The sequence below is a fragment of the Somniosus microcephalus genome, chromosome 9 (genome assembly GCF_052327205.1).
Source record: "Somniosus microcephalus isolate GS21.2 chromosome 9, FLI_Smic_1.0, whole genome shotgun sequence".
In the NCBI taxonomy this organism is placed as follows: Eukaryota; Metazoa; Chordata; class Chondrichthyes; order Squaliformes; family Somniosidae; genus Somniosus; species Somniosus microcephalus.
In genome coordinates this window covers 200113498-200134713 of record NC_140995.1, presented here as the reverse complement: position 1 = coordinate 200134713, position 21216 = coordinate 200113498, and the positions used below count along the sequence as shown (strand labels likewise).

Below are 21216 nucleotides of genomic sequence, written 5' to 3'. Positions count from 1 at the left end.
GCTGGGAAACAGCTGAGACAATAAGTGAAAAGATGTGGTTACAGCGATTGCAATGCTTTTAGTATGGCTAGCCAGATAACCTCCTTTAAAACATCAAAACAGATTAAATCAATCACAACAATTAACAGGAAATGAGATAAGTACTTGAAGAGGAAAAATATTAACGGTTATGTGGAAATGAGAGGGAAATTGGACGAGAATAGATAGATCTGTTGTGGAGCTAGCACAGGTACAAAAATTTGGACCGACATTTTTGAGATTCTAAAACCTTGTTGAATGAGTGTGAAAAAGACAATGTTTCAAATATATATATTTTTAAATATGACACCATGGCAAATTAACACTAAATAATTCCTGTTGTAAGACATAATACAGGAAGAGGGACCATAATTTAACATAGGGAGCTTTTCTTTCAAAGATAATCTTAAGGAAGATACTAATTTATGAAGTATATTCACCACACAACTAACGAAAAAAGGACAGACTGCGTGAGGTTTGGATCTATGATAGAGATAGGGATGGCTTTTGTACAGATTGGCTCTTGTTGGCTTATAGAAATCACGGAGAGAATTTCCATGTGGTTCACCCAATCTCTCATCTAACTTTGGCAAAACCCCTGTGGCTGTTTTGAGTCATTTATGCCATTTCTCTGGGGGTTCCGCTGATCTTCCACCGAAGTTATGGCGGGAGATTGGGAGAATCCCTGTGGAAATTCCAGGTGCACAACTTGTATAAATACTGTGCTCCTGTGTTATATTGCTCACGGATAGTCTGGAGTCTGCAGCACAGTTGTGATATTTGACTACAAACCTGGTCTGACCCTTTAAAGCTACTGTTCAGGTATTTACTGCTGAAGGTAATTAAAATAGGTCCTGAGGTCAACTGCAGATTAATTGCAGTTATTGAGGTAGGTTGCCTGTAAATTCCATTTTTAAAAAGTCCTTGTAAATTTCTAGCTGCAGGTCAATGTACAAACTCCCCTCACCCACAGAAGTTAACCTATAACTGGCTTTCTTACTATAAAGTTTTGATATTTTGTTGTGTGATGTCTGAAGTTTGCTGGACACTCCCATATCGCTGTAGATAAATCCATGCATCCGTGCAAAAAAAAACAGTGGCTTGAAAACATATCGCAAACACACCCAGAAGGTAAGTGTCTGCTTCAGGTAACTTAAAGTGTGAAATGTTCTTACCCCATTGCAAATTCATCAAGATTGGTCTTTCCCATAAGCACAGCACCTTGGTCCAGTAACCTCTGCACTACTGTAGCATTAAAAGGTGGAACATAGCCTGGAACGAACAGAATAACCTCATTAGATACATTACAGGGCCCCACGTCAAATTTAGAAGCTGCTGAGTCAAATCATTTGTCGGGATATAATCATTGTCATAATGGCTGCTTTTTCTCTTGTCTAAAACCCCTGTTTAGTGTGAGCACTGCTCCATGTGAATCTGGCATTTGATTAGCTCTTGGGCGAGTTCTGCATCTGAAATTTACATCCACCGTACTGAGAATTTGAAACAACTCTTTAAACTGTGCGGGAAACAAATATAGCTACTTCAATTAGTGGAATTGTTTCATTGGAGTGACTAAAACAGGAGGTGGTCAGATTACATGGTCTTACAATGCCAAGTGAAAAGCAAACTGAGATAACAACGCTGTTAAATTAGTTCAATTTGACAGACAAGCTTAAACCGTTTGTTTCAAGGGATAGTATAGGCTTTCAACTTTTCAGTCTATTCCACTACAAAATGTGGTGCTTAAATTGGATTTTCGTTAGATTACCTGCAAATATGAGGATGTAATTTATGGAACTGTGCAGTAGTTTTTATCTTTTTTAGTATATCATAAGGTCTACTTTATGGCTTATATACTCTGACTTCATAAGTGAAATGACTGGGACAATGATTGAGATATGCAAAGAATTACTGGGCTCAGTTTATTTTAGCATGCTGGACACATCGTATAATGCATTCCGAAATGCCCCCAAATCGTTAGCTATCTGGATGCAACAATTATCAATTTAAATGAATATGGTACATTACAGAAAAGGTTAATAGTTTGACTGAAAAACAACTCTTCACTGATGTTAAAAAGGGATAAATTGCACAGTATGGTGAGCCATAAGCCACAGGAAGGTCTCCGGTTTGATCGCCAGATCTGTACTGAGTTAGTTGATCTCAGCTGGGGGGACGGCAGGATACTGCAATTGACCTTTGCATCTCAAGCTTGGGGGGAGGTAGGGGGCACGAATGGAGGAATGGCCAGAGTTACGACATGCGATCACTATCCAGTGAGCCCTATTGGAAGTACTATGTGGGTGGGTGGGTGTGAGCGAGGACAGGACAAAGCTCAGCTGTGGTGCTTCCCTCTCCCCCTCCCCCATGCTCGGTAGTCTGCAAACACTCACTGTTCAAGCTCATAGTTGAACGATGGCAGCTTATACAACGTACTGGAAGGCTGTGGAATTGCATCTCAGCATGTGAAGGGGTGGGCAGTGGCGAGTGGTAAGAAGATACAGATATTTTTGAGGGCAGGCTGCAGACCCCTTTATTTTTCCAGAATATTTCCACGCTCCCTCGGGTCTTTCTAGCTCACATGCCAATTGCCACATGGGAAGCCTGGGCTCCTGCTGATGCCACTCTTGAATTAGCCACCAGGACATGCACAGAAGCAGGCCTGCTAATGACTCTTCCCCCCCCCACAAGAGAGGCCTCTGGCTTCTGCTCGCTACCACCCACCGACAGACCACAGGCCCAAACTCATGCCCCAGCACTTGACAGTAACATTTATTAGAGCTCCGAGATACAGCACTCCCTGAAAAAATGGAATTGCAAAGAATGGAACAACCTAAAAATTACACTTGTGAACAATCTCGTTAATAGGTGCAGGCCAACAACTGGAGGTTCAAAAGCTGTTTTGAACTTCTCATCTCACCAAAAGAAAAGTAACAAATTTCATTTCTGTTTGTGAGAAGCACATATAGAAAGATGAATCGAATCGTTTTAAGAGAAAGCAGTAGAAAAATGCAAATGAGAAGCAAGTTAGGAGAAGGTTTTAGGAGGTTTCTAAAACAAGGAGGAAGATGGCAGACTGGGGTAGTGGAGTGGGAGTTCCACAGAGCATGGGCATAGTGCTTAAAGAAGCATCAAGTGATGAGAGTGGAGGGTGGGTACTGCTACCTAACCTAAGGCCTGTACTGCTACCTAACCTAAGGGGTATGACTACCTCCTGGATCAAAGTGTCCAGATAACTCTCTCCTTCCCTGATGCCCCGCAATGTCTGCACCTCGGATTCCAGCTCAATAACTGTGAGCTGAAGTTCCTTGAATTGCAGACACTTACTGCAGACGTGGTCGTCCAGGATCGCAATGCTCTTCACAAACTCCCATATGCTGCAGTTGCAGCACACTACCTGCCATCCCTTTATAATCTTGTTTTATTTATTTAGTTAATTAAAGTTTATGTATTTAATTTGCTTAGCTTACAGTTTAGTTTTTAACTAATTACCAGAGCTAGTTGAAGTTCTAGGTAGATGAAATTAAATATTTACCTGTAACACAAAGCACAAGTATTGGTGAAAGACTGGGGAATGCAGATGCTCAAAGGGACCTGGGTGTCCTAATACATGAGTCACTGAATGTGAATGTGCAGGTGCAGCAAGCCATTAGGAAGGCAAATAGTATGCTGGCCTTCATTACAAGAGGATTTGAGTACAGGAGTAAAGAAGTCTTACTCACTTGAATTCAGAAGAATGAGAGGGGATCTCATTGGACAAAATTATTACAGGGCTTGATAGGATGGATGCTGGAAGAATGTTTCCCTTAGCTGGGGAGTCCAGAACCAGGGGCCACAGCCTCAGGATAAAGGGTAGGCCATTCACGACTGAGATGAGAAGAAATTTCTTCACACAGAGGGTGGTGAATCTTTGGAATTCTCCACCCCAGAGGGCTGTGGAGGCTGAGTCATTGGGTATATTCAAAACAGAAGTCAATAGATTTCTGACTAGTAAAGGCATCAAGGGATATGGCGATAGGGCCGGTGAATGGAGTTGAGGCAGAAGATCAGCCATGATCTCACTGAATGGCAGAGCAGGCTCGAAGGGCCGAATGGCCTGCTCCTGCTCCTATTTCTTATGGGAGGCAAAAAGCAGCACCTCCTTCCCCCTCTGCTCCAAATTCCCACTCTCTCCAAATTCCCAAGTTTTAACACTCTGCTTAAGTGCACTCCGTTTAAGACACTCTGGGTGAAATTCGGTATCGCCCCGTTTGGGGCGCCATTATCGGCCATGCGCAAAGTTTAGAGCCTGCCGCTAATTATCGCCTCCAACGACAAACTTGGCTTTTATCGCCCCTGGAGGTGATTGGAGCGCTAAATCAGGCGCTACATACCTGTCTTAAGGCGCAAAGGCTGAGGAGCGAGGCGCTACCTCAGAGCGCGGGCGAAGCAAGGAAGGGCAAATCAAAATGAACCTGCAAAGTGCTGCTCAGTATTCAAAACTCCTTCACACAGCGTTGAATCTCTCCAGAAGTCTCTCTCTCTCTCAGAATGTGTGGTGCAAAAATGTCACCAACAATAAAAGGCAGGAAGCGGTCGCCTTTAAATAGCGCTCCCCCGGTCCCTTCCTGACTGCAAAACGCTCCCCTCAACCTGTCGTTGCTAGCGGCAGGCGGTAAGGTAGGGGGCGCCACTCAATACCCGGTCCGGGGCACTACCGGAACGTTGCGCACTCGACTGACGTCACGATCTGCTGGCGCAAGAGATCGTGGCGGTAGTGTTTAGCGCCGCCGCAAAATGTCTAGTTAATTTCGCGAGCGGCGCAAACATCGCCGCGCCTGGGCGCTAGTTGCTTTGCGCCCCATTAGCGCCCTCTTAAGGCGCTAACGGGAGGCGCAAACAACTGAATTTTTCCCCGTCTGTGCTGACCACTCAAATTGTTAAGTGCTTAATTTTACAAACAGCAAATGAACATACAAATTCCCATTTGCTTCACTCAATCTCACTTCCCTCCTAAAAAAAAAATCCAAGCAACCTGTCCCTTTTCTGAGCTTGCTTACTTGGTTGTTTTCACATTACCTTTCTTTCTAGACAATTTCTAACTGTAAAAACTGACCTACTACATTTTAGCTTTCAGCCCCAGGCCTTATTTAAAAACCTAACTCTTGACAATTTTTACCCCCTTTCTTCTTATTAATTCTGGCACCAGGAAGCAGCGGGCGGTAGAAACATAGAAGATAGGAGCAGGAGTAGGCCATTCAGCCCCTCAAGCCTGTTACGCCACTCAATGCGATCATGGCTGATGATCCAAATTCAGTGCCCTGTCCTTGCTTTCTCCACATACCCCTTGATCCCTTTAGCCTTAAGAAATATATCTAACTCCTTCTTGAATATATTTAATGAATTGGCCTCTACTGCCTTCTGTGGTAGAGAATTCCACAGGTTCACCACTCTCTGGGTGAAGAAATTTCTCCTCATCTCTGTCCTAAATGGCTTACCCCTTATCCTTAGATTGTGACCCCTGGTTCTGGACTCCCCGACCATCAGGAACATCCTTCCTGCATCTAGTCTGTCCAGTCCTGTTAGAATTTTATAAGTTTCAATGAGATCCCCTCTCATTCTTCTAAACTCCAGCGAGTACAAGCCCAATCGACCCAATCTCTCCTCATATGTCATTCCTGCCATCCCAGGTATCAGCCTGGTTAATCTTCGCTGCACTCCTTCCATGGCAAGAACATCCTTCCTCAGATAAGGCAACAAAAACTGCACACAATACTCAAGGTGTGGTCTCACCAAGGCCCTGTACAACTGCAGCAAGACATCCTTGTTCCTGTACTCAAACCCTCTCGCTACGAAGGCCAACATACCATTTGCCTTCTTAACCACCTGCTGCACCTGCATGCTTACCTTCAGCGACTGGTGCACAAGGATGCCCAGGTCTCGTTGCACTTCCCCTTCTCCCAATCTATTGCCATTCATTTCTGCATGGATTGGCCAGCAAGCCTGTCAACCGAACTGACTATCTCTGCCCCCAAGAGTTCTCTCAGCAGACACCACATTCTATGCCTCTATGAATAGAATCGTCCTCACCAAAGTGGGTGTGAATATTTGTTGGGACACTTGGGCCAAGATAATAAATTGCTTAATGTCATTGTGGGGACCTTTTCGATGCCTGATCCATTAACAACTCAAGCTCCCCTCAATGCGGCTTCTTAAAGCGGTGTGAAGTCACTGTGTTTTATTACAACACAACACTTAAACATAACTCATTCCCAAATCCATTCAGCAAAACAATGGTCAAAAAAATCCTGAAACGTTAAAGAAAGAAATAAGGGACTTTGCGTGGGTGAAAATGTAGGCTGCAACATTCTGAATGAGATGCAATTTGTGGAGAGCAAACATTAGTCAGAAGAACATTTGAGAAATCAAACCTCGATGTGATAAGGCATTTTGTAACTCTTAAGGCACAGGTCTTGAATAGAATATTTTCACCTACACAGAGGCTTGGAAGAGATTGAAAACAATGCAGGAATATTAAAATAGGTTGACTGGTGCTATATTTTCCATTTATTTCAATTAGTTTTCTTCAAAATTAACCCAAGTTGATTTTTTAAATTGCCTTTACCTTTTAACATATTTGATGCACATGTGGTCTCAATACCAGCTGTGCTGAAGTTATCCTTAACAGCAACTGGAACCCCATCCAAGGGGCCTAGAGGTTTTCCTGAATGAATATGAAACAAAAATGTTAATAAAGTGAAACACAGCTCATCGCCTCATGTAATTTATTCTGATATAAAATATAGATTATGACAAGACAAATTGAATTTAATGTAATAGTTATAGCAGGGTAGGTGCCTTGCATCTCCTTGTGGTTCTTTACAGAATAGCAGAGGCAGATGCCTGGAAGCAGGTTGCTGTTCCAGATTGGCTATAGAATCATGTGTGGGTATCAAAACCAATTTATTTTTAGATTGAATGGGAAAGGAGGAGAGTTAAAAGACATACCCGTTTAATAGTCCCAAATTAGAGTTATTGCAATTTGCCACAAATAATTTGAATTGAACACTTAAATGTAGATTTATAAAGTGTCATCTTTGCTCAATTGGCAGCATTCCTGCCTCGGAGTTAGAAGACTGGAAGACTATGTTTTCAAGCCTCACTCCAGGGGGCTGATAAGAACATAAGAAATAGGAGCAGGAGTAGGCCATTCGGCCATTAAACCGAGGCCCCCTCTGCCAGTTCAGAAGGACATAAAAGATCCATGGCTTTATTTGATGAGAAGCTGGGAGTTCTCTTGGTGTTCTGGCCAACATTTCTCTCTCAACCAACACCACCAAAATCAGATTATCTGGTCATTTATCTCATTGCAGTTCCTGGGACTGCTGCATTTGCCTACAAAATAACAGTGACTATACTTCAAAAGTAAGTAATTGGGACGTCCTATGGTCATAAAAGGTGCACCATAAATGAATGTTAGTTCTTTCTTTCTAACTTTTCTGCACTTCACTGTGGTTACTTTAGGCCCACGAGTACGAAAGCAGCACTACCTCAATGGATCGTTAAAATTTTAGTACCTAATAAATAAACTGATGGGGGAAAAAAAGGGCCAAACCATCAGAGTGGGTATTTTAAGAAAAACAAACAAACTTTTCAACTTGACAGCTGCCATTATGGAAGACATAAGTAAAATTACACTGATCCAAAAATGAACAAGTTTGAAGCAAGGCTGGTTATGGAATTTCAACAAATAAATGAGTACATTTAGAAAGGTTAACATGTAGTGTAGTTTAATTTAAAAGAAACATTCCTGCAATCAAGTTGCTCAGAAATTTTAGCAATAGATAGTGATAAACTTGGACGTCACCTCTTTTTAACCTTTTCTCTGCTTCTCCAGCCTGTGTCATGGCACGCTCCTTGGCAACAGTAATATAGGCATTCAGGAATTTTGTGTTCCTGATTAAAGACAGACATCTCTGGCACAGCTCGGTTGGACTGATTCGACCTTCTCTTAAAGCTAGGGAAACCTATAATTTTAACAAAGGTGCATTAGTCGTTAGGCTGCAAAGAATACTGACGACTTCACACAAGTATCTGTCGGATAAGAAAAGGCTATTCAACACATCGATACCTTTCTATCTAATAGGCTGGTGCTGCAGGCAATTCCCACTGAGCGCTTGACCAATTCCCCAGCACTCCGTGTAATCTATTACCATTAAATCCCAGACTTGAGCTTACTACATCCTCCTGCAAGACAAATCTGTCAGCTCCCTTTACGACGGAACTGAACTAATCACAGGTTGAAGACCTTAAAGGAGCAGTCCCTCCACAATGAACTTCTTCATCAGCTCGTGTTTCCTGATTTTTGAGGTCACGCCTTCTTGTTCTAAGTTGCTGACTGCGTTCAGTTTATTACATTACAATGAGCAGTAAATTGTAAAGGCCAATATATTGTAGATATATAACGTTAACACACCTTCAATTCTCAGGAGATTAGTTTGATATTTCTTTTTTAAAAAAATAGGGAAACAGTTCTTTAGTCCAGCTGTATTTCCCGGCCTTTGGATCGGATATGGAGCTCACTGCGTCTGCTGTACTCGTGTTTCCCCAGCCCACCGGTCTGCAAAGTGTAGCCCTGGCAGTTCAAGAAAGTTCTGCCATCACTGAAACCATGCTTCTGTCCTCTCTGGTATGTACAGGAAACTTTGTGCTATCCGGCACCGACGGGACCGAGCTGCTGCCATTCCCTCAAAACTGCCGGACACTCCAGAGCTAATGTTGAAACATACGGAGATTTTCATCTCCGTATGAATCAACAAACCCTGTTGCTTAGCAACAGCCTCTAAACAGTCGGCAAGCGTCTCTGTAGCGTCTCTAGCTGAAGCTGTTGCTTAGCTACAGACCTTGCAGAGCTTGACTGTTCAAAAAAAGCAAAGAAAAGAAACGAAAAGAATAAAAAGCGGCTCCTGATTTTTGCCGGTGGCTCGAACTTGCCGGACGGTTCGCCTCCGGGTAACACAAAGTTTCCTGTACTACTGTTAAGTGCCAAAATATGTAAAATCAAAAATCTATATGGTCACAAATTTGGAAGTGCGATCCAGCCAATAGTTCTACCTCCATTAATTAATTTAGAACCAGACACTTTCTTTTTATATGGAGATCAGCTTGATTTAGAATCATAGAATGGTTACAGCACGGAAGGCGGCCATTTGGCCCGTGCCGGCTCTCTGCAAGGGCACTTCAGCCAGTCCCACTCACTACCCCACCCTTTCCCTGTAGCCTTGCAAATGTTTTTCCTTCAGATACTTATCCAACTCCCTTTTGAAAACAGTGACTGAGTCTGCCTCCACCACCCTTTCAGGCAATGCATTCCAGATCCTAACCACTCACTGAGTAAAAAAGTTTTTCCTCATGTCGCCTTTGGTTCTTCTGCCAATCACCTTAAACCTGTGTCCTCTGGTTCTCGACCCTTCCACCAATGGGAACCTTCTGTCCAGACCCCTCATGATTTTGAACACCTCTATCAGGTCTCCTCTCAATCTTCTTTGCTCTAAGGAGAGCAGCCCCAGCTTCTCCACTCTATCCACGTAACTGAAGTCCCTCATCCCCGGAATCATTCTCGGAAATCTTTTCTGCACCCTCTCTAAGGCCTTCACATCCTTCCTAAAGTGCGGTGCCCAGAATTGGACACAATACTCCAGTTGAGGCCGAACCAGTGTTTTATACAGGTTCATCATAATTTCCACACTTTTGTACTTGAAGCCCAGGATCCCGTAAGCCTTTCCAACTGCTTTCTCAACCTGCCCTGCCACCTTCAATGATTTGTGCACATATACCCCTAGGTCTCTCTGTTCATGCACCCCTTTAGGATTGTACCACATTACAATAGTGACTCCACTTCAAAAGTACTTCAGTGACTGTAAAGCGCTTTGAGACGTCCGGTGGTCGTGAAAGGCGCTATATAAATGCAAGTCTTTGGCCTAGAAATTCAGTATAGCCACGTTTGGGGCGCTACAGCTGGGCGGCCGCTAAAGTTTGCGCCCGGCGCAACTTCGCGTCACCTTCGCCGATATTCAGTGGCATCGCCCCAAGAGGTTGCTGCTGCGCTAAAACAGGCGATGCACGACTATCATTAGGCGCTAAGCCGGCGGCCCGGGGCGAGACCCCTGAGGGCGGGCGCAGCGCAGATGCGGCGAGTTGCTGATTGACGGCAGACACTCTGGCGCCGGTCAGCTCTTAAAGGGGGAGGGTGGATTTGTTTGCCTGCCACGCCCTGCACACTGCAGCCCTGAAGCAAGGCCTGACCACTGCTGCTTCATCTGTGCAACGCCCAGGACTATGGAGAAGGCCAGGGAGAGAGCGCAGCGCTTCAGCGACGGCGACCTGAGGGTGCTGGTTGGCGCAGTGGAGCACAGGCGCCATGTTGTTCCCTGAAGGTGGCAGGAGGCCGCTGCCCAGCGCCTATCGGAAAGCCTGGAGGGAGGTGTCAAACAGGGTGACCTCCAACAGCGTGGTTGCCAGGACTCCTGTGCAATGCCAGAAAAAGTTCAACGACCTCACTCGGGTTGTCAGGGTGAGTACCCTTTCCAGTGTCCTCCTCATCCCTGCATGTGCACCTCAGTTTATGGGCAAAGGGACCTGCAAGCCCTAATGCCCAGCCCTCATCCAGCAGCTATGGGACTGTCATGAAAATCACTTGCACATTCAGCACTTCACACACTGTACAAGCTATTCAACCATGGGAGGCAGTACAGCCAAGATCAGGGCTTCACACTGTCAGGGCTAGTCCACCATGGGAGGCAGTGCAGACAAGATCAGGGCTTCACACTGTACTTAGAGGCCGTCCTTTCTCTTGCAGGCCAAGGTGGCGCACAACCGGAGGCAGCAGCGTGAGACCGGGGGAGGCCGTCCTGACCTCAAAGAGCTCTCCGACCTGGACCAGCGTGTGGAGTGCATTACGGCAGGCCGGCTGATTGGCCCCGTCGCCAGTGGAGATGCCGACCCTGTTCTGGGCCCCAATGGTAAGGGCATCACCTTTTTGACCTCTCTCTTTCCACTTGCGCCTCAGAACAGCATCCTTTGCCACTGTCCGACCAATGCAGTGCATAGCAGCACTCATGCCTCCCTCGCTGCCGCCCTGTCCTCGCTCTAAAGCAACTCTTGTGCCTCCCTGCTTTCAGATGGTGAATCGCCAGGTGAGGAGGCGGGCCCTCAAGCTGCCACTGTCAGTGATTCTGAATTCGAGGATGAGGAAGAGGAAGCCAGCCCATCAGTGCCACCCTCAGCCGAGGCAGCCCATGCCGATGATGGGGACACGTCTTCCCTGGAGGGGAGCCGGGGGGGAGGGTCGGAGGAGAGTGAAGCTCCGGGGCCCAGCGGCCTGCAGCAACGCGGGAGGGGTGGGGAAGCTCGGCGGACTTCTCCCCGGAGGGTGAGTGCGGCCTCCAGTCCTGCGACGGTGAGCGCAGAGGAGGTGCGGCTCCTAGAGGAAATGGCCGCCCAGGCTGAGCGCAGGCACACTGAGCTCATGGCTGCAGTGGCAAGGATGCCTGACTCCATAGAGTCACTGTCAAGGAGTGTGCAGGAATTCGGGGCAGCACAGGCGGCTTCTAGCCAAGTGCTCAGTCGTGCCGTCCATTCACTGGCTGGTGTCACGTGGACACAGACCAGGGCCACACGAGCACTAACTGCTGCCACCCTTGCTGGATCGGCCAGGCATCGCCAGGGCACTCGCCGCGCCGCAGCAGCCCAGCAGTCTGTGCTTCAGCAGATTGCTGCGCATGCTGCAGTGCTGGCCCGTGCGAGTGCCACTGTCTCAGGCGACCAGGGAGTACCTGTGATCTGTCAGGTTGGCAGCATTCCTGCAGCCGACACTGCCACTCCTCCATTGCAGCTGCCACCAGCCGCTGGACAGAGTGCTGCCGCACAAGCAGAGTTGCAGCAGTCAGCAGCCGGCCCCTCCAGGGCCAGAGTTGGTCCAGGCCGACCCCCAAGGGCATCTGCCGTCTCGCCATGTGACCCTCAGCAGCCTTCCCCCAGCCTTGCTGCAGCCACTGGGGTCCCACTGAGAAGGAGCTGCAGGGCGGGCAGGGGCCAGTCACGGATGCGAAAGGCATCACCCTCGCAGTCCAAAAAGTAGAAGGTGTGCCCAAATGTTTTGTTTCACATGCAAAAGCCGAGACTGGTTGATTTGTGTTTTTTGAAAGGCCGAGACTGGTCGATTTGTGTTTTTTGGGGGGGGCTTCTCTCCATTAGTTTGTAATGTGGGAAGGGCAGAGGTTTCCAAGTAATAAATGTTCTTAAATCGCACTGTCCATGCTTTATTTTGGAAGTCCTGGTTGCCCTGCTCGGCTGAGGGCTTGTGGAGCGGCTACATTCATCTGGTGACATTGGCACAAGCCATCCCGAGAGGGGGCCTAGAACCTACGTTCAATAAGCCGCCGACGGGCGGCCCTTGCACTTTCTGCCTCCCTCCTGTGCTGGTCCTCCTCCTCCTCAGGTGGTCCTCCAATCTCTGGTGGCAGTGGCTGAGTCCTGCGGATAGCCAGGTTGTGCAGCATGCAGCACACGACCACGAAATGGGAGACTCGCTCAGGCGGATATTGTAGGGCTCCTCCGGAACGATCCAGACAGTGGAACCGTTGCTTCAGGACGCCGATTGTTTGCTCAATGATGTTCCTGGTTGCTTGATGGCTGTCATTGTATCCCTCTTCAGCAGGGGTGCTGGGCGCACGGAGCGGCGTCATCAGCCAGGTGCACAAAGGATAGCCTTTGTCCCAGAGAAGCCATCCTCGTGGGTGAGGCTGGGCCTCGAACATGTCTGCCACAGAAGTCTGGCGCAGGATGAAGGCATCGTGGCTGCTGCCTGGAAAGCGGGCATTGACAGCTAGGATGAGCTGCCTGTGGTCACACACCAACTGCACGTTGAGCGAATGGTAGCCCTTCCGGTTGCGGTAATCTTCGGCATTCTCCAGAGGTGCCCGCAAAGCCACATGCGTGCAGTCAATGGCGCCCTGCACCATGGGGAAGCCCGCTAATGCTGCAAAGCCCATTGCACGCTGTTGCTGCTTGACAAGGGCCATGGAGAAGGAGATGAACTGACGTCTCCTTCTGAAAAGGGCATTGGTCACCTGGCGGATGCAGCAATGCACGGCAAACTGGGAGATGTTGGAAATGTCCCCAGTAGCGGATTGGAAGGAGCCGGTGGCATAGAAGTTGAGAGACACCGTCACCTTCACTGCCACCGACAGAGACGTCCTGCTCCTCAGATGTGGCTGCAGATCTCCGCGAAGCAGGTGGCAGATCTCAGCGACCACCGCCCTTCGGAATCGCAGCCTCCGAACACACTGCTCGTCAGACATGTTCAGATATGAGAACTGCTGGCGGTATACCCTGGGTGGGTAAGGCCTCCTTTGCCGACGCCTGTTGCCCCCTCTCCGTCTGGCCATGACTGCCACTCTCTCACGGCGTCTGTGAGCCCTTTGAATGCAATGGAGAAGGCCAACGTTTGTACCCATTGCAGCCCCCATTATATGTTTGCAATCAATGATTTGGCTCTGAAGTTAAAGACAAATGGAAAGCTGTGGCCTGAAGCCACAAGTACCTGTGCGAGTGTTGAGCCAAACCAGAAAGCTCTCTACCTTTGTCTCTCTGCAAAGATCCGTCTCTCACAAAGAAGGAGTGTTGCAAAATGGCTGCCTTTTCTACTGCAGGAGGAGTGCCCTTTAATTTGCGCCCCCCGCGCCCCGCAGCGACTGAGAACCGTTCCCCTCTACCAGTCGCTAGGGGCGCCAGGCGCACAATAGGCCGGCGCCACTGAATTTCCGGTTTGGTGCGAACAAAGGGCGTTGCACGATGAAATGACGTCAGGATCTGCGCGCGCAGCTGAGCGCGCGCAAAGGCTTTGCGCCGCCGCTAAATCTTTACTGAAGTTGGGGAGAGGCGCAGATCGCGCTGCGCCCGGCCGCTAGCCGCCTAGCGCCCAACATCTCCTCCTCCTAAGGCGCTAGCGGCTGGCGCAAACAACTGAATTTCTAGGCCTTTATTTCTTACCCTTTATTTTATCTTTCCTCTCTTCATTCTTTCTACCAAAATGCATCACTTTGCACTTTTCTGCGTTAAATTTCATCTACCACGTGTCCACCCATTCCACCAGCCTGTCTGTGTCCTCTTCAATTCTATCACTATCCTCCTCACTGTTCAGTATACTTCCAAGTTTTGTGTCATCTGCAAATTTTGAAATTGTGCCCTGTACACCCACATCCAAGTCATTAATATATATCAAGAAAAGCAGTGGTCCTAGAACCGACCCCTGGGGAACACCACTGTACACCTTTCTCCAGTCCGAAAAACCGTTCACTACTACTCTCTGTTTCCTGTCACTTAGCCAATTCCGTATCCATAGAAACATAGAAGATAGGAGCAAGAGTAGGCCATTCGGCCCCTCGAGCCTGCTCCGTCATTCAATGCGATCATGGCTGATCATCCAAATTCAGTACCCTGTCCCTGCTTTCTCCCCATATCCCTTGATCCCCTTAGCCTTAAGAAATATATCTAACTCCTTCTTGAATATATTTAATGAACTGGCCTCAACTGCCTTCTGTGGTAGAGAATTCCACAGGTTCACCACTCTCTGGGTGAAGAAATTCCTCCTCATCTCAGTCCTAAATGGCTTACCCCTTATCCTTAGACTGTGACCCCTGGTTCTGGACTCCCCTGCCATCGGGAACAGCCTTCCTGCAACTAGTCTGTCTAGTCCTGTTAGAATTTTATAAGTTTCAATGAGATCCCCTCTCATTCTTCTAAACTCTAGCAAATATAAGCCTAATCGACCCAATCTCACTTCATACGTCATTCCTGCCATCCCAGGTATCAGTCTGGTGAATCCTCACTGCACTCCCTCCATGGCAAGAACATCCTTCCTCAGATAAGGCGACCAAAACTGCACACAATACTCAAGGTGTGGTCTCACCAAGGCCCTGTACAACTGCAGCAAGACATCCTTGCTCCTGTACTCGAATCCTCTCGCTATGAAGGCCAGTATACCATTTGCCTTCTTAACCGCCTGCTGCACCTGCATGCTTACCTTCAGCAACTGGTGCACAAGGACACCCAGGTCTCGTTGCACTTCCCCTTTTCCCAATCTATTGCCGTTCAGGTAATAATCTACCTTCCTGTTTTTGCCACCAAAGTGGATAACCTCGCATTTATCCACATTATACTGCATCTGCCCAATCTGTCCAAATCGTACTAGAGTTTCTCTGCATCCTCCTCACAGCACACACGCCCACCCAGCTTTGTGTTTTCCGCAAACTTGGAGATATTACATCTAGTTCCCTCGTCTAGATCATTAATATATATTGTGAATAACTGGGGTCCCAGCACCGATCCCTGCGGTACCACATTAGTCACTGCCTTCCACTTGGAAAAAGACCCGTTTATTCCAACTTTTTGCTTCCTGTCTGCCAACCAGTTTTCTATCCAAGTCAGTGCCTTGCCCCCAATCCCATGTGCCTTAACTTTGCACGCTAGTCTCTTATGCGGGACCTTATCGAAAGCCTTCTGAAAGTCCAAATACACCACATCCACTGGTTCTCCCTTATCTATTCTACCAGTTACATCCTCAAAAAATTCCAGTAGATTAGTCAAGCATGATTTACCTTTTGTAAATCCATGTTGACTTTGTCCGATCCTGTCACTGTTTTCCAAGTGCATTTTTTATAATGGGCTCTAGCATTTTCCCCACTACCGATGTCAGGCTTACTGGTCTATAATTCCCCGTTTTTTCTCTACCACCTTTTTTAAATAGTGGGGTTACATTAGCTACCCTCCAATACATGGGAACTGTTCCAGAGTCTATAGAATTTTGGAAGATGACCAGCAATGCATCTACTATTTCTAGGGCCATGCTGCCATGTCCCTTTTATTCCATGGGCTTCAATTTTGCTGGCAAGCCTATTATGTGGTACTTTGTCGAACGCCTTTTGGAAATCCATGTACACTACGTCAACCGCATTGCCCTCATCAACCCTCTCTGTTATTTCATCAAAAAACTCGATCAACTTGGTTAAACACAATTTGCCTTTAACAAATCCGTGCTGGATTTCCTTAATTAATCCACACCTGTCCAAGTGACTGTTAATTTTGTCCCTGATTATTGTTTCTAAAAGCTTCCTCACTACCGAGGTCAAACTGACTGGCCTGTAGTTGCTGGGTTTATCTTTATACCCTTTTTCGAACAAGGGTATAACATTTGCAATTCTCCAGTACTCTGGCACCACCCCCATTTCTAAGGAGGGTTGGAAGATTATGGCCGGTACCTCCGCGATTTCTTCCTACATTTCACTCAGCGTCCTAGGATGCATCCCATCTGGTCCTGGTGTCTTATCTACTTTAAGTACAGCCAGCCTTTCTAGTACCTCCTCTTTATCAATTTTTATCCCATCCAGTATCTCCTCTCCCTCCTCCTTCACTATGTCTTTGGCAGTATCTTCTTCCTCGGTGAAGACAGATGCAAAGAACTCATTTAGTACCTCAGCCATACCCTCTGCCTCCATATGTGGGTCTCCTTTTTGTGGGTCCCTAATCAGCCCCACCCCTCCTCTTACTACCCATTTACTATTTATGCCTATAGAAGACTTTTGGATTACCTTTTAAGTTAGCTGCCATTCTATTCTCATACCCTCTCTTTGCCCCTCTTATTTTCGTTCTCATTTCCCCTCTGAACCTTCTATATTTAGCCTGATTCTCAGGTGTATTCTCGACCTGACATCTGTCATATATGCTCTTTTTCTGCTTCATCTTAGTCTCTATTTCTTTCGTCATCCAGGGAGCTCTGACTTTAGTAGCCCTACCTTTCCACCTAGTGGAAATGTACCTCGACTGTACCCGAACTATTTCCTTCTTAAAGGCAGCCCATTGTTTCATTACAGTTTTGCCTGCAAATCTTTGATTCCAATTTACCGGGGCCAGATCCATGCTCAACCCACTGAAATGCGCCTTCCTCCAATTAAGCATTTTTACTCTAGATTGCTCCCTGTCCTTTTCCATAGCTAACCTAAACAAGTTGTTGTTGTTGTTCCCTAAATGTTCACCTAATGACACTTGCTCCACTTGACCCACCTCATTCCTCAGAACCAGATCCAGCAATGCCTCTTTCTTCGTTGGGCCAGAAACATACTGATCAAGAAAGTTCTCCTGAACACACTTCAGAAATTCTTCTCCTTCTCTGCCCTTTAGGATTCCTAGTTTTCAGGTACAATAGACCCCCTCCCCTAATTGAATTTTTTTTGAAATTGGAGTTTATCAAAAGATGACCTGACTGAGATGGAATTGGTGGCGAGGGTGCAGAGTTTGTGGCGATGGCTAAAGATGACGGCTTAGGCGTTTTCCAATGTTTAACTGGAGGAAATAACAACTCACATGAGACTGGATGTCGGACAAGCTGTCTGACAACACACGGCCAGTGCAGAGGTCGAGGCAGGAAAGTCCTGGGTGTCTGTCAGCATACATGTCTTCAGATAATGTCTCCATGGAGCATCATGTAGTTGAAGAAGAGAGGGCCAAGGATAGATCTTTGGGGGACTTCAGATGTGATGTTGCAAGGGTGAGAAGAGAAGCCATTGCTGGGGGTGCTCTGGTTATGAACAGATAGAACTAAGTGAGGGCAGCCACACTAAGCTAGGCAACAGAGGGGAGGTATTTTGGAGAAGGATGGTGTGGTCGACCATGTCAAAGGCTACAGAGAAGTCAAGAAGGATGAGGAGGGATAGTGTACCATGGTCACAGTCACACGGGATGTCATTTGTGACTTTGATAAGGACAGTTGCAGTGATGAGAAATTCAAACATGGAGTTATGGGCAAGAACAACACTGATTTGGGAGGCAACAACACATTCAAGGACTTTGGGGAAGAAAGGGAGGTTGGAGATAGGGCGGTATTTGCAATAACAGAGGGGCCAAGGATGAGGTTTTTTTTTTTTTTTTTTTTTTTTTTTGGAGTAGGGGGTGATGACGGTAGCTTTGAATGGTAGACTAACAGTACCTGAGAAGGGGGAAGCATTTACAATGTCAGCTAGCATGGGGGCCAGGAAGGGAGGTTGGGTGGTCGTTAGTTTAGTGGGAATAGGGGCGAGAGAGCAGGAGGTGGGTCGCATGGGCAAGATGAGCATGGAGAGGGCACAAGGGGAATAGGAGAGTAACTCGAGAAAGATGTGGGTTCGGGCCTAGGGTACCAGGGGCCTTTGAGAAGGTGTGGTGGGCATGGGGAATAGGTGAATGCAATAGAAGGGTCACATTTGTTGTTGGAGGCGGGGATAGAGGGGAAAAAGGTTTAAGGTGACAGTTGGTAGTGGAGAAAAGAAGCTGGGAGTTACCTTTGCCCTCCCAAGATAATCCAGGAGTAGTGAGCAGTTTTGGCAGACGACAGCGATACCCAACAGCGCTTGATGTGGTCCAGCTGGATCTTGTGATGGATGGTTAAACCAGTTGTGCAACAGGTACACTGAATTCTGTGCCCCTTGGACTTGGGGCAGTGAAGTTTGGGGCCATAGAGGGGAAGGACCAGGAGGGGAAAGGGTAAAGAATTTATTGGGGACCAGAGGTGGAGAAGGAGTGGTTGAGCAGATCGACAGCTGTAGAAGTATTGTGATGAATGGAGGGCCAAAGGCTTGACAGTAACCAATAATAATTCAAAACACTATTCTATCAGTCAGCTAATAAAGGCAGTATCATAGCTCTCCTTAAAGGGTCAGGTTTGACCTCCACCCCCAGTCTGTACACAGCCAGTTGATCTCAGCTGGTAGTGGTGCTACAACTAACCTCAGTGCCTCTGTAGTAGGGAGGAGAGGGTTTCAACTCCCAATTATCAAACAACCTCTGCTAGAAGTGTAAATGTCAGATTTAAAATCTGCCTTAGCTGTGATATCCTCCCACGGTTGAATTGCCTATCGACATTCTCTATGTAGGCTTCCACATGAAGAATGGCCATTTGGCAGCAGAAATTACCACGACTTTGAAGCTGTACCTTGCAAGGAGTCAATGCATTTCAAGGAGGAGGAAAGGAGAATATTGGTGAAAGATTTTTTTTAAACTATTCTAAATGAAATTTAGACTAAGCTGCAAGAGAATTTTATTGCCATATGACTAATTTTCAGAAGGTTGGACAGTTCCAGATTCACTAGTTTATCAGTCAAGCCTTTAGAATTTATATACTTTGTTGTGGAATAAGTGATGGGGAAAGCTAGTTAAAAAAAAATTCAAATATTCTATGAAATTCAGCATGTCTGAGTTATCTGCAGAATCTGTTGAATTCTGCAAGCCTTTCAAATCTTAAAAAAATTAAATCTGGGTCACAACCAATTTTACAAATTTGAGATTATCTTCCATCCCGACTACATCAATTTGAACATTGCTGTGTCACAATACCAACAGCTGCTCGCCATTCAAACGTTGCCTAGCAGGGTGATACCAAGTTAGCTGTCGACACTAGAATGGCAGTCTCTGATACACATTAGTTGGTACCAGTTAAAATGATCCCCGTTATTATAATCCACCAATCTGTGACACCAGCATCTGTATTCTGCACAACATATTTAGCAACATTCTCACAATGGCTCTGACCCATCTAGCCCAAAGAAACACTGTTGTATCCCTTACATCTGATGGAATGAATAAATGTCCTGTTTTCAACTACCCAGTTACAGTGATATTATTTCACATTTTGAAGGGTCTGCCTGTTGACTAAAGTATCCCACCTGTAGAAAGGGGAACGACGGGAGTTGTTTGTTTGACTCTGACCTCTTTTGCATCTGCCTCCTTTCACCCCCATCATTGACTCTGCCTTCAGCTGCCTTGGTCCTACTCTTTGGAATGTCCTCTCCTTCTCTCCTCCTTTAAAACCCATTGCTTCAACCAAGTGTTTGGTCACCTCTCCTAGTCTCACCCTCCTGGCTCAGCATCTATTTTCCATGTGCCTTCTGTGAAGCACCTCTAATTGTTGTGTTCTTCTCACACTATATAAAGGTGTTTCACATATGCCAGCTTTTGTTCTTTTTCTGATCTGCTGCCACCTCCTACCAGACACATTCGCTGAACCCAGATATTAATCAGTTTACCTCACCATGCTGGTCGGATATCACAGATGACTGAACTGCTAATAGTGAGTTAGGGAGGCTCACCAGTGTGTTTAAATCCCCAGCTAGAAATCATTGGGAAATATAAGGAATGGATTGAAGCAGAGAAATTATTTCATTCATTTAATCGGTTAACAGTTAAACACACTTCAACAACAACAACTTGTATTTATATAGCGCCTTTAACATAGCAAAACATCCCAAGGCACTTCACAGGAGCGATTATCAAACAAGATTTGACACCGAGCCACATAAAGAGATATTAGGACAGGTGACCAAAAACTTGGACAACGAGGTAGGTTTTAAGGAGTGTCTTAAAGGAGGAGAGAGAGGTAGAGAGGGGAAATTCCAGAGCTTAGGACCGAGGCAGCTGAAGGCACGGCCACCAATGGTGGAGCAATTTTTTTTAATTCATGGAATGTGAGTATCACTGGCAAGGCCAGCATTTATTGCTCATCCCTAATCGGCCTTGAGAAGCTGGTGGTGAGCTGCCTTCTTGAATGTCTGCGTGGTGAAGGTGCTGTTAGAGAGGGAGTTCCAGGATTTTGACCCAGCGACGATGAAGGAACGGTGATATATTTCCAAGTCAAGATAGTGTGGATAACTTAGAGGTGGTGGTGTTCCCATGCCCCTGCTGCCCTTGTCCTTCTAGGCGATAGAGGTCGCAGGCTTGGGAGGTGCTGCTGAAGAAGCCTTGGCGAGTTGCTGCAATGCATCTTGTAGATGGTACATACTGCAGCCACAGTGCGCCAGTGGTGGACATTGTGAATGTTTAAGGTGGTGGGTGGGGTGCCAATCAAGCGGGCTGCTTTGTCCTGGATGGTGTCGAGCTTCTTGAGTGTTGTTGGAGCTGCACTCATCCAGGCAAGTGGAGAGTATTCCATCACACTCCTGACTTGTACCTTGTAGCTGGTGGAAAGGCTTTGGGGAGTCAGGAGGTGAGACACTTGCTGCAGCCTCTGACCTGCTCTTGTTGCCACATTATTCATGTGGTTGTTCCAGTTAAGTTTCTGGTCAATGGTAAGCCCCAGGCTGTTGATGATGGGGGATTTGGCGATGGTAGTATCGCTGAATGTCAAGGGGTGGT

General features: G+C 46.7%; 1 protein-coding gene across 1 annotated transcript in view; it reads right to left on the bottom strand.

Moving 5' to 3' along the window:
• The window catches only part of qrsl1 (glutaminyl-tRNA amidotransferase subunit QRSL1), a 52205-nt gene that overhangs the window by 30357 nt on the left and 632 nt on the right, over window positions 1-21216 (bottom strand). Inside the window, 3 exon segments of the mRNA XM_085997738.1 lie at window positions 1194-1290; window positions 6623-6721; window positions 7865-8024. Of these exon segments, the coding sequence (XP_085853864.1) occupies window positions 1194-1290; window positions 6623-6721; window positions 7865-8024 (356 nt within the window).